At 42.5% G+C, this 12,720-nt stretch overlaps 1 protein-coding gene across 5 annotated transcripts in view; it reads right to left on the bottom strand.

Annotated features, from left to right (window-relative positions):
• DIXDC1 (DIX domain containing 1) overlaps window positions 1-12,720 on the bottom strand; it is a gene marked incomplete at its 3' end in the record, with an annotated part of 76,785 nt that overhangs the window by 62,536 nt on the left and 1,529 nt on the right. For 2 of the 5 annotated variants that reach the window (XM_082626602.1, XM_082626599.1), the window contains exon 3: window positions 12,448-12,539. In XM_082626602.1, the coding sequence (XP_082482728.1) occupies window positions 12,448-12,504 (57 nt within the window). In that variant the 5' untranslated portion in view covers window positions 12,505-12,539. Of the gene's footprint in view, window positions 1-4,028; window positions 4,460-5,313; window positions 5,415-12,447; window positions 12,540-12,720 lie in introns of those variants that run through there. The other 3 variants (XM_082626597.1, XM_082626600.1, XM_082626598.1) reach the window with 2 other exon arrangements.

Raw genomic sequence — 12,720 nt, 5'->3', positions numbered from 1 at the left:
CTCACTCATTCTGTGTCCCCCTTACGGGCATGACACCACAAAAAGCCCTTCCTATATTTCTCAGGGCCTGCCAGGCAGATGACTCTCAATGTGGGATTCACATTTCTATTTTTCTAGGTAGAGGGAAAATTGTAGGGAAAGTCTTCCAAGTCATCTGTTTAAAAGGTTAAGGCTCAGAGAACTGATTTCCTGTCAACCAGCATTTTAATAAATCATTCCCACAACTTCCAGTCCCTCAGGCCACTACACTACAGCCAGGCACAAGCTGGCTCTGCCTGACAAGCAAGATTTCTGTTTTGTCAGAATTTTCCCAAGTTTCCACTCTGAACATTTGCTCTATTTTCACTGGCCTGTGAGTGCCAGTTGGGCACAGATTCTATGTTATTTGCCTTCTATTTCCAGAGCTTGGCACAGTGCCTGGTAAGCACAGTAATTCAGTGACTGTCTATCGATTGTTTGCATGCATGTTTACCAAATGAGCAGGAAAAAAAGTCTGGCCTCAGTGTTCAGGTAGGTTGGTAAATATTTGGTGCTTTTCATGATATCATTAACTGGAAGATATCTCTTTGATCTCCCCAAAACACTACCTCTTTTATGACACTTAGCACATTAAGCACCCTATATGGTTTTTTCAGTACAACTATAAATCTCTCTCCCTATAAATTCATTGCAAGCAGGGACCAGGTGTTTTTCAATTATTTTTTCTATCCCCTCGCCCAACAATGAACTAAATAACTAAATGAATGAATGCTTACTGGCCAAACCATATTGTAGTCTCAGGTCTGTCAAAACCTTTCAACACAAGCACCAAAGTCTTTTTTAAAAGAAAGTTCAGCCCCCAGAAAAAAACACTGGCACGTGAATCAAAGACAATACTCATATAACAACATCAATACCAAGAGGCAGAGAAAACGAATAAATAGCTTTGAAGCAGAGGCAGAATGGGGAAATTCTGACCGATAGAAAGCCTGGCCAGGCCCAGAACATAGGAGACAGGGGGTGACAGCCAGGGTGAGCTACAAAATGAGGCAGTGGCCAAAACTTGTGGATAATTCACAATGCAGACTTGCCATATCAATGAAAGCAATTGCTCTGACGTGGATCAATCCTGTGAGTAATTTGTTAGGTGTGTGGAGGCCAGGAAGGTGGAAGAAGACAGGTGGTAGAAGAAAGAAAGGAAGGTGGGAGAAGAAAATTCTGATGTGCATCGGCATCCACAGTGGCAACTGGACTGAGAACAGAAGCCAACAGTGGGTAGAGGGAAGCCTTGATCCAGAGGGCAGAGTTTCACTGCTGCAGCGTTCCCTTATAATTAACCAATTAGGGCCATAGCTTCATTTCCTGTGGCAGTTTTCTCTGCCATAGAGAATGAGGTCACAGCCCTAACCACATAGACCTATAAAGCATCTGGGTGATAAAGAACAGGTTCAGATATGCTTGGCTCATTCCCAGGAGATGACTGGGTACGTGTGTGGTATTCTTAGCCCCAGGAGGAAGAGTTTCTCAGAGAAATTGAAGTGTTTTCTGACATTAGCTTTTAAGTCCCTCTTTACACCCTTTTCACATGACTCTAACGAAAGAGACTGAACATTACTGGATCTATTAAGCAACCCTAGAGGCTGGAATAGGTCAAACAGGGCCCCACTGACTCTGAAATGACCAACTGTACCATTATTCAGTAGCACTTTGTGTGATCCCATATGAGAAAAGCATTGTTTAATATAATTTATTATGTATATGAAAGAATTATTTAAACTGTAAGGAATTATTGAGATTAAACATGACTGTTATTTAGATGATGTCAATTTCTCAGAGAAACCGAAAGTGCCTATTGGCTATCAGAGTTCACATCTACTAAGAGAAGGGAGTAGACTGTACATTAGCCTGTGGAGGGCATGGAGGGAAGTTTACAAGATGGGTAGAAAAATCAAATGTCAGAGAGGGAAGAGAGGCATTACTGCATTATTCTAAAGATGAACTAATTATAAAGTTGTCTGTTGTTTTTATGAAGACTCTGTTACCACCAGAGAAAGAAAACTCTCCCACTCTCCTTTACCCTTATATTTTATAAGAATTGGGTGTCGGGTTTCCCTGGTGGCGCAGTGGTTGGGAGTCCGCCTGCCGATGCAGGGGACACGGGTTTGTGTCCCGGTCCGGGAGGATCCCACATGCCGCGGAGCGGCTGGGCCCGTGAGCCATGGCCGCTGAGCCTGCGCGTCCGGAGCCTGTGCTCCGCAACGGGAGAGGCCACAACAGTGAGAGGCCCGCGTACCACAAAAAAAAAAAAAAAAAAAAGAATTGGGTGTCAGGAGACATTTATGGAAGCACCAAAGCGTGAAAAAGAAAAAGACAGTCTAGCCTCTCGGTTTACCTGGCTCTTCAGCTGAAAGGTTTGGAGGTGAAATGAGCAGAAGGCAAAGACTAGGACTCACTCTGTGCGGGTTTCCTCTTCCTAATAAGATAGTGGAACCTGGTCCCTGGGGACTTACTGACAAAAATGGGAGAGCATAAGATGGCCTAAGGAGCTTCTATGAGGCTCAAGACCAGGGGAGGCCCAAAGGCAGACAGTGAAAAAAGAATACTGGAAGCACTCACAAAGGTGGCTTCCTGGCTCGTCTGTGTTTCAACCCTCAGACTGTAGCTCTTTGTTAGCAATCCCCTTCCATGTGTTCAAAGGGGAATGATGCAAAGAGGAGGACCCGCGCAGTCCAGATGGGACACAAGCTCTACCCTTCAGCGAAGGCTGTGACACGCCTCAGCCAAAGGAAAATTCTGTCTCAGTTGGTTAGGTTGGGACAGCATTTGTGCAGTTTTCCTCTCTGTGTCAGGAAAAAGGCTGGGGCACTGGGGCCAGGACTGGGGAAGGATCTGAGGCAGGTCAGGCTGCAGAGCTTCTTAATTAAAAACAGGAATTAAGGAAAGAGTCTGTAGTGCAGATGTAGAAAGAAAATCTTATACACAAATTCATGAGAATGGTTACCTCCGGGGAAAAGGCCAGGATGTCAGGGGTAGCCAAGGCACTCGGTCTTGCCTGCAATGTTCATATTTAAGAAGAGAATGTATTCATATGTTAACTGCTTAACAAAAAACACACTTTAAAAAACCTTAAACTTAAGAAAGAGCGACATAAAGGGAAGAGAGGGAGAAGGAGAAAGGAAGAAAGACACAACCAACAGTCCAGCTCTCCTCGTAGGGGTCTCCCTGGATGCCGGGATAAGGCAACCCAAGGGGTGGGGTGCAGAAGCAATGGAAGACATATGGAGCAAATTGCAAGGGGCAAAGGTCCTAAACCAGAATGTCCGGGGTCACAAGAGAGGAAAATGGAATAAATAACAAAATTCCGAGAGAAAACAGTGAAGAGAAAAAGACTCCCCGCCAGCCCTAGCCCATACTGCCTGTCAGATTGAGGCCCCAGTTTCCCACTCTCACACAGAAAGGAACAAACACCGCTCCCCTGAATTGGGCCCAGAAACCTCTCTCTCCTCCTAGGTCCTGTCTGCCAATCACACCCGGGGGTGTGGAGAAATGTACTACCTAGATTTAGAAAGAGATGTGAACATGAAGAGGGCACTTCCTGTGGACCACCTACTCACCCTGCCCCCTCTCAAACTTTCTACCAATGCAATGACACCCTACCCTCCCTTGGCTCACCCACTTAGCTCCTGAAACAGAATGAGCGCCTTTGCCATATATTCACAGGCTTCCTGGGGATTTCCTTAGGGCAAAGCCTGGGGAGAGAGGAGACCACTTCTTCTGGAAGGAGATGACCTCTGAATTTGTGGTCCTGTCTTCTGGGCTCAGGCAAGCTACCAGGGAAGGTCATCGCCCAGCTCAGCTGGAAGAGGTCGGCCCTTTTGATCTCACCAGGCTCGTCTGTACCGTACCCACCACCTTAGCCTCCTTAGGGCTCTGTGGGGGGATTGTTCTGGGGTCCCGGTGAGGATGGGGGCAGAAGAGGACCCCTCCCAGAGGTTAGGCGGGAGCCGCTAGGGCAGGGGAGCTGGGGTGTGGGAGGAGCGGACAGTTACCTCATTGAAGCCCTCCTGCAGGACGTCCAGTAAGTTCCCCCGGGTTAGGCAGGCTAGCATTGTTCCTGCCGGGCCCCCGGGGCGGGGTCTCCGGGCCCGGCGGCCACCGCCTCCTTCTCCCTGTGCACACAAAGACTCTCGGCTCAGCTCATTGGGATGTCTCCGGAGCCCCGCATGCCACTTACTGGAAACCTCGACCCGGGCCAAACTAGCGGCTTCCACTGGGCATGCTCGCACCCGGGCTCCGCAGGAGGGGCCCGGGCGCTGTCGCGGTTCCTATAGAAACTACTGGGCGCGCACCCAGCGGAGGGGCGCTGGCTGGGGCCCCCCTGCCCGGCGTGCGTCAAGGAGAGCCCCGCGGCGCGCACACACACGCACACTCTCACACACCGGGCCGGGGGATGGGCGTGTGTGCGTACGCTGCACACACACAGACACACCAGGCTGGCCTGCCGGCGTGTGCATGTGCTGTGCGCGCGCGCGCGCGCACACACACACATACACGCACACATACAGACACACACAAGTTCTGATGACTTAAGGCCTCAAGTGCCCCACCACAAGGTGAGTAGGAAGGGGAGTGAATCATAAGATTTTTTTTCCCCCCAGACCAGCTGAAAATAGCAACCTTTTTCCACATGGGGCCTGGACAGTGAAGTTAGGCTAAAGAAGGGGAAACAGAAAGGAAAGACACAAACAGAGGATAGAGAGAGCTTTAGTTATTGATGGTATTAGGGTACGTTTAATAAAATAGTACTAAACCAATCACAGGATCACAACAGAAACATCAAGGGTGAACCAAGGAGGAACAAGGTTTTACCAAAAAACCTGTCTTTCTTTTTCAAATGACTGCTAAAATGTAAAACCCATATTTTAAATGTTTTAAATTAATTAACTGGGTTTTAATGGAAATGGGTTTAACTGCAAAATGTCCTGGTACTTTTGAAAGGGTTAGGAAAAGCTTCCTCAAGGGACACAGAGAGCTATCCCCCTGTTTTTGGTTATTCCAGTCACAGTCATATTTATTTTTAAAAATATTAATCATCTTTTCTCTCAGTGCACACTTGTCTCTATAGGAAAACTGGAAGCTGAAGGAACGCCCATATTATGTTACACCTCGTGATCCCAGATGGGCAGAAGGGTTTCCACAGTGTTAAGGCGCGCAGAAGGTCAGGCCTCGCCCAAGGACGCAGCTGGACAGTGACAGAGGCTATTTGAGGAGCTAGGACTCTACACTGGTGATTTTGCAAAAGGCCCAGATTCCCTCCCCAAATCCCATTAGTACCTTAGGAAGAAAAGTCAGTCATGGCTCTTGTTCAACCTAATTGACCTCCTCCTCAGGTCACTAGAAAAGAAGAAAATCCTTATCCGAAGCAGCTGGAACTAGCCACATCTGCCTGAACGTCTAAAGCTGCTAAACACAAAGAGAAAAGACACACCTCCCTCTGACCACAGCAAAGAGGAAGCAGAAGTCAGCCGAGGTGTTAAGTGGCTGCTGCTGGTTGAATGCTGTGGGTTCAATTCTGGCTAAGGCCATGACACCAACTCAGACTGAACCCGAACAGCCCACAAGTCAGAAGACCACTGTCCTTTATCCTCTAGATGGGGAATTTGGTTGCCAAAACTCCCCTCGCGGCCACCACAGTTCATGGTGTAACACCCTCAGTTGAGTCACTAACCCATGTTAATGCAACAAGGCCCCTTTTAAAGAGAATTGTGAAACTTCCAAGAGTATAAAGTTGTATGCAACACATCTACATACTTAGTGATGCAAGTCCAGAACACCCAGTTGGTGGATCCCCAGATAGAGGATTCTGATTGGTTGACAGCCCATCATGCTTTGGTTACAGAATAAAATATTGAGACATCAGAGGGAGGTCCTGCTGACAGTTATCTATGCCAAGAGGTCACTGTTTCTCAAACAACAAGCTATTTATCAAAGTAGGACCTGTGAACTCAATATTCCTGGGAAAAGACATTAAATCACTGAATTTTAAAGCTCCAAAAAAAGATCTCATCTGGCCCAACTCTCTCATCTCACAGATGAAGGAACCAAGGCTAGCAAGAGGTGCTCACAATCACTTAGCAAGTCAGTACAAGAGCTAAGATCTGAACCAAAGGCCTCTGAGGCCCAGTACCATGCTGTTTGCCCTATGCTGGAGGAATTAGAGAGAATTGTGGTAAATAGATACAAGATCTATTATAGGGCGTATGATCCAAGATTACTATTCCTTGGAAGTCTATAATAATACCAACCACATATTCTACAGCAGGAGTATCCAATAGAACTTTGTGTGATGGTGGAAATGTTCCATATCTGTGCTGTCCAGTCCAGTGGCCACGAACCACATGTGGCTAATGAAAACTTGAAATGTGGCAAATGCAAAGTTGGAACTAAAATTGACATGGCATTTAATATTAATTCATTTAAATTTAGGTAGTACAATTCCAAAATATTCTGGTCCATTGTCCCCACACAACTACTGGAATGTTCCAAAAATTATAATATGTTCACATAGAGTCTGCCTCTCAGACTTGGAAAAAGCAAAAAATTCTTGTGGGACCAGATAATCCCAATTTTTTTTTCTCAAAACATATGTTCACCATACTTACCATGGTCTGACTTAGAAAGAGACCCAGGTAAAGAATCAAGCTTTAGCTCTAAGCAGCACTAACATTTACTATTCCTTCTATCCTCTCCATCTCACCCTATTGTGATAGCAACACAAGAGCTGGGAGAATCAGTGGGTTAGCTAAATGACCTAGGCATAACTAGGACAATGATCCACATCCTGTAGTGCCCGAGCCAGGGAAAACTGCAAGCCAGTCCCAGTAGCTGGAACCACTCCCACCGCTACAGGCTTGTTATTCACTCTGCCTGGAGGAGAGGCAAAGAGTCCAAGCAAGCTGCTTTCTACATATCTCTGTCATGCTGCCTGGTTTCTGAAATTATACCAAGCTTTTTCAGTCCTGCATTACTTTAACAATAAAGGCAATGGATAAACAAGATCCTACTGTATGGCACAGGGAACTATATTCAATATCCTGTGATAAACCATAACAGAAAAGAATATGAAAAAGAATGTATATATACGTATAACTGAATCACTGCTGTACAGCAGAAATTAGCACATTGTAAATCAACTATCCTTCAATAAAATAAAATTTTAAAAAAACAATAAAGGCAGATACTTTCCTCACCCACTAAAAGCTACCCAAATATCTATCTACAAAAGTAATAATAGCAAAATTGAGCTCTTACTATGGGCCAAGCCCTGTACTCAGCACTTACATACATTAGCTCATGTGATGGTCACAGTTACCACAATCAGTAGGTTCTTTTTATTGTCCTCACTTTACATATGCAGAAAGAGAGATCTGGAGGGTAATTTGCCCCAACCCCATAGCTACTAAGCGGTGAAGCCAAAGTCCAAGTTCTTAATCATTATGCAATATTTTTATATGATGTTACAGCATAGAAGGAACTCAGCATATGTTTTTAGTTGAATGAAAGAATGAGCCAATGGAGGAAACACTGGCAAACTGATTCACCACTTCTATTAATACAGATAATAACATGTTAGCCTAAGTAAGACTTTGAACCTCAAACAAAACTGTCATTTGGTGAAAATATTGACTGTGACTTCTCCCTGCAGAGAACTAAGAAGTGTGAAATTCACACCTATGTAAAATTTAACACATCTATTATGGGCAATCATTAATGACTATAAGGAAGCAGAAAGGAAGTTTGAATAAACAAATAATTAAAATCGTCAATGGAAATCTTTTAAATGACTCTCTGAAATAAGTTCTTAGTCTTTTTCTGTTTTCTCACATTAGCAAGTTCCTTGGCAGTAACATATGTTTACAATTTCTATTGCATTTATCTTCAGAGACATCACCATAAATACATATACACAAAAGGGTTCACGTCTACCGGCAAAGGTCCCAAACGTGTCCTGGCTCCTAAACTGCTCTTTTGTCTCCAGGCTTTTCTGCTAGTCTGCATCCCTTAATCTTCCTTAGGCAACACATTCATCTTGCTGTTCAACTGCTCAAATGTCTTCAAACACTCCCTTCTCCTAGCATGTCAGATATAAATTCCTCATGCCCAGCTCTTAAGGCCTCCCCTCTCACTGCCTATGCTCAGTTCGCAGGCTTTTCACCATTTCATAGATTCACAGGGCTCATTTTCACCGCTATACCTTCATGACTATCCCTCTGCCTAGAATGCCCCTCACTTCTGCTACTCAAATCTTCACTATGCCTAGTTTAAGTTCCACTTCCTCATGGAACTCCTCTGACCACTCCTGAGTTTGTTAAAATCAAGACAGATCTGATCATAATCTGTCTGGAACACCCACCTCTCAGATAACCCATAGTGCATCTCTGCTCTTCTTTCAAGTCTCCGCCCAAATGTGTTTATTCTGTTTGGCCTTCTCTGACCACTCAACTTAAAATGATACCACCTCGGGTTTCCCTGGTGGTGCAGTGGATGAGAGTCCGCCTGCCGGTGCAGGGGACGCAGGTTCGTGCCCTGGTCCGGGAAGATCCCACATGCCGCGGAGCGGCTGGGCCCGTGAGCCATGGCCGCTGAGCCTGCGTGTCCGAAGCCTGTGCTTCGCAACGGGAGAGGCCACAGCAGTGAGAGGCCCGCGTGCCGCAAAAAAAAAAAAAAAAAAAAAAAAAAGATACCACCTCCTCACCTCAGAACTCCCAAACTTCTTTGCCTGGTTTATTTTTACTTTCCTTCCTAACATTCATCACCATCTTGCATACTCTAATATTTACTTGTTTACTTGTTTATTGTCAGCCTCCCTTCTGCCCAGAATGTAAGCTGCATAAGGGCAGGGAGTTTTGTATGTTTTGTTACTGATTTATCCCTAGAACCAAGAATATTTCATGGCATATGGTAGATGCTCAATAAATATTGGCTTCTTCTCCTTAAAATTCAAAAGTGATAGCATGCTATATACTATATCATTTAGCACTTTATAGTTAATTTAGGAATGTGATTTTTTATCTCTTTTACTGCATTTCCAAGACAAATATAAATGATTTCTGGTATTCATCTATACTTTCCTCTTCTTCACCAATGCAGTCTTTCATTAAACATATATTAAATGTATACTGAGCACCTATTATATACAGCAGGTCCTATTCTTTTAGCAAAAACTTCAAGAAGTCACAGTTACACATAAATACACACACACACAGAAGGGCAAGAAACAAGACTAAAAGAAAGAATAGAAAAAGGAAGACTAGTAAAACAGAGAATCCAATATAAGTATGTGGGGACAGGGTGTACTGGGTGATTGTGACAGACTGAGTGGGGAGAAAAAGGAAAAAAGAGACAGAATGGTGTGAGACTAGAGTAGGATGCTGCCCAAGTAGTCACCAGATGCTAGTGCTTAATATAAACTGTACCAAAGCGGATATGCAAATATATTCTACATGATTTTTTTATATTCACATTTCAAACATTATCTACCCACTATCCTGTGGGTAAAAATTAGATTAGGACTAGCACCATCTGGTGGATATTTTGGAAGTGACCCTGAGTTTCTCTAAATAAAAACACCTGTAAATGCCCCCATGTCTCTGGACGGCCATTCATAATATACTACCGTGAAATAATCTTTCTGCAGGACCCTGGGTCTCGTTGCAAGAGGTAGCCAGATTTCTACCAAGGACCTTCCTATCTCCCAACTGACGTCCCTCTGCCTTCTGAAGGATGTATACAAAATCTGACACTGCAATTCTTCTTTTAAAAAGTAACTTATTACTTAAAATGTTCACATCCTTTGACCTAGCATTCTACTTCTGGAACTCTATCCTGAGGTAAAAAAGTCTTAAATGAGAAAGTCAATTAGTTATTTACAAGGAAGGGAGGGGAATCTAAAAGTCCAACAACAAAGGAATGGTGAAGAAATTGACAGCCATAACAAAAAGAATAAAATACCTAGGAATAAACCTACCTAGGGAGACAAAAGACCTGTATGCAGAAAACTATAGGACACTGTTGAAAGAAATTAAATATGATACCAACAGATGGAGAGATATACCATGTTCTTGGATTGGAAGAATCAATATTGTGAAAATGACTATATTACCCAAAGCAATCTACAGATTCAATGCAATCCCTATCAAGTTACCAATGGCATTTTTACATAACTAAACCAAAAATCTTAAAATTTGTATGGAGACACAAAAGACCCCAAATAGCCAAAGCAGTCTTGAGGGAAAAAAACAGAGCTGGAGGAATCAGACTCCCTGACTTCAGACTATACTACAAAGCTATAGTAATCAAGACAATATGGTACTGGCACAAAAACAGAAATATAGATCAATGGAACAGGATAGAAAGTCCAGAGATAAATTCATGCACCTATAGTCAACTAATCTATGACAAAGGAGGCAAGGATATACAATCGAGAAAAGATAGTCTCTTCAATAAGTGGTGCTGGGAAAACTGGACACCTACATGTAAAAGAATGAAATTAGAACACTCCCTAACACCATACACAAAAATAAACTCAAAATGGATTAGAGACCTAAATGTAAGACCGGACACCATAAAACTCTTAGAGGAAAACATAGGAAGAACACTCTTTGACATAAATCACAGGAAGATCTTTTTTGATCCACCTCCTAGAGTAATGGAAATAAAAACAAAAATAAACAAATGGGACCTAATGAAACTTAAAAGCTTTTGCAAAGCAAAGGAAACTATAAACAAGACGAAAAGACAACCCTCAGAGTGGGAAAAAATATTTGCAAACGAATCAATGGACAAAGGATTAATCTCCAAAATATATAAACAGGTCATGCAGCTCAATATTAAAAAAAAAACAACCCAATCAAAAAATGGGCAGAAGAGCTATATAGACATTTCTCTAAAGAGTATATACAGATGGCCAAGAAGCACATGAAAAGCTGCTCAACATCACTAATTATTAGAGAAATGCAAATCAAAACTACAATGAGGTATCACCTCACACCAGTTAGAATGGGCATCATCAGAAAATCTACATACAACAAATGCTGGAGAGGGTGTGGAGAAAAGGGAACGCTCTTGCACTTTGGTGGGAATGTAAATTGATAGAGCCACTATGGAGAACAGTATGGAGGTTCCTTAAAAAACAAAAAATAGAATTACCATATGACCCAGCAAACCCACTACTGGGTATATACCCAGAGAAAACCACAATTCAAAAAGACACATGCACCCCAACGTTCATTGCAGCACTAGTTACAATAGGCAGGTCATGGAAGCAACCTAAATGCCCATCGACAGACAAATGGATAAAGAAGTGTGATACATATATACAATGGAATATTACTCAGCCATAAAAAGGAATGAAATTGGGTCATTTGTAGAGATGTGGATGAATCTAGAGACTGTCATACAGAGTGAAGTAAGTCAGAAAGAGAAAAACAAATATCGCATATTAATGCATATACGTGGAACCTAGAAAAATGGTACAGATGAACTGGTTTGCAGGGCAGAAATTGAGACACAGATGTAGAGAACAAACGTATGGACACCAAGGGGGGAAAGCAGCGGTGGGTAGGGTTGGTGGTGTGATGAATTGGGAGATTAGGATTGACATGTATACACTGATGTGTATAAAATGGATGACTAATAAGAGCCTGCTGTATAAAAAAATAAATAAAATAAAATTCAAAAGAAAAAAATAAAACAACAAAAAAAGAAAATTACAGCCATTATAATGTCTACCAAACATTTGTATTCATATGAAAACAAATATTTTAACAATTTCATATTAACAAACATTAAGCCAGAAAAAACAAAAGGCAAAAATATGTGCATAATATGATCCCAAATATGTAAATAATATACATAGAAAAAAGGCTAGAAGAAAATATTCTAAAATATTAACAGGATTGCTTCTAGTTGGGAAGATTATATTTTTTTAAAAAATCATGGTTTGCACTATTTCCTAAATGCTCTATAATTCACATACATTATTTCCTTTTTTTTTTTTTTTTTTTTTTTGGCTGCACCATGTAACACACAGCATCTCAGTTCCCCGACCAGGGATCAAACCCATGCCTGCTGCAGTGGAAGCATGCAGTCCTAACCGCTGGACCACCAGGGAATTCCCATGTACATTATTTCTATAACAAATGTTATTGAAATCTTTTAAACAATCCATATGTTCTGATTAATTGCTAGAAATTTTCAACCTCTGCCTGATTTTATTAATTCCAGAAAAAGATAATAAATCGAGTGAGCCAGAATTTCCACAAGAAGGGGAAGCTAGAAAAGAAAGCAAATATATTATAATTTTGTTCCAGGATCTGAGTCCTGATGGAGAAATCCCCCAGTTGTTGAGCTGTACTGAAATTCCATTAATGTCATCACACTCCTCTCAGTGGTACACCAGAAACTTACAGAGGGCTCTGCTGGTAGCAGGGGGTTACAGAGTCTCTTAACCACTTGGGTACCCATCTTCAGAGTCCCTAGAAGAGCTGGATCAGGGCCACCTTAAAATAGGAAGAGAAAGATCCATGCAAAAATACAGGTCAGGAAAAAAATTTCAAAAGTTAAACGAATTTAGAGGCGTCAGGTTCCTGCCCCAAGCATACCCATTTAAGTCATCTGGAAGTATGAAAAAAATAGGACCCCGGTGAGCAGGAAATCCAGCCCAAGATAGTATAATTACAA

This window comes from Mesoplodon mirus (assembly GCF_964341445.2).
Source record: "Mesoplodon mirus genome assembly, chromosome: 7".
In the NCBI taxonomy this organism is placed as follows: Eukaryota; Metazoa; Chordata; class Mammalia; order Artiodactyla; family Ziphiidae; genus Mesoplodon; species Mesoplodon mirus.
The sequence above is the reverse complement of the archived record's forward strand: the minus strand, read 5'-3'. Positions and strand labels throughout refer to the sequence as shown.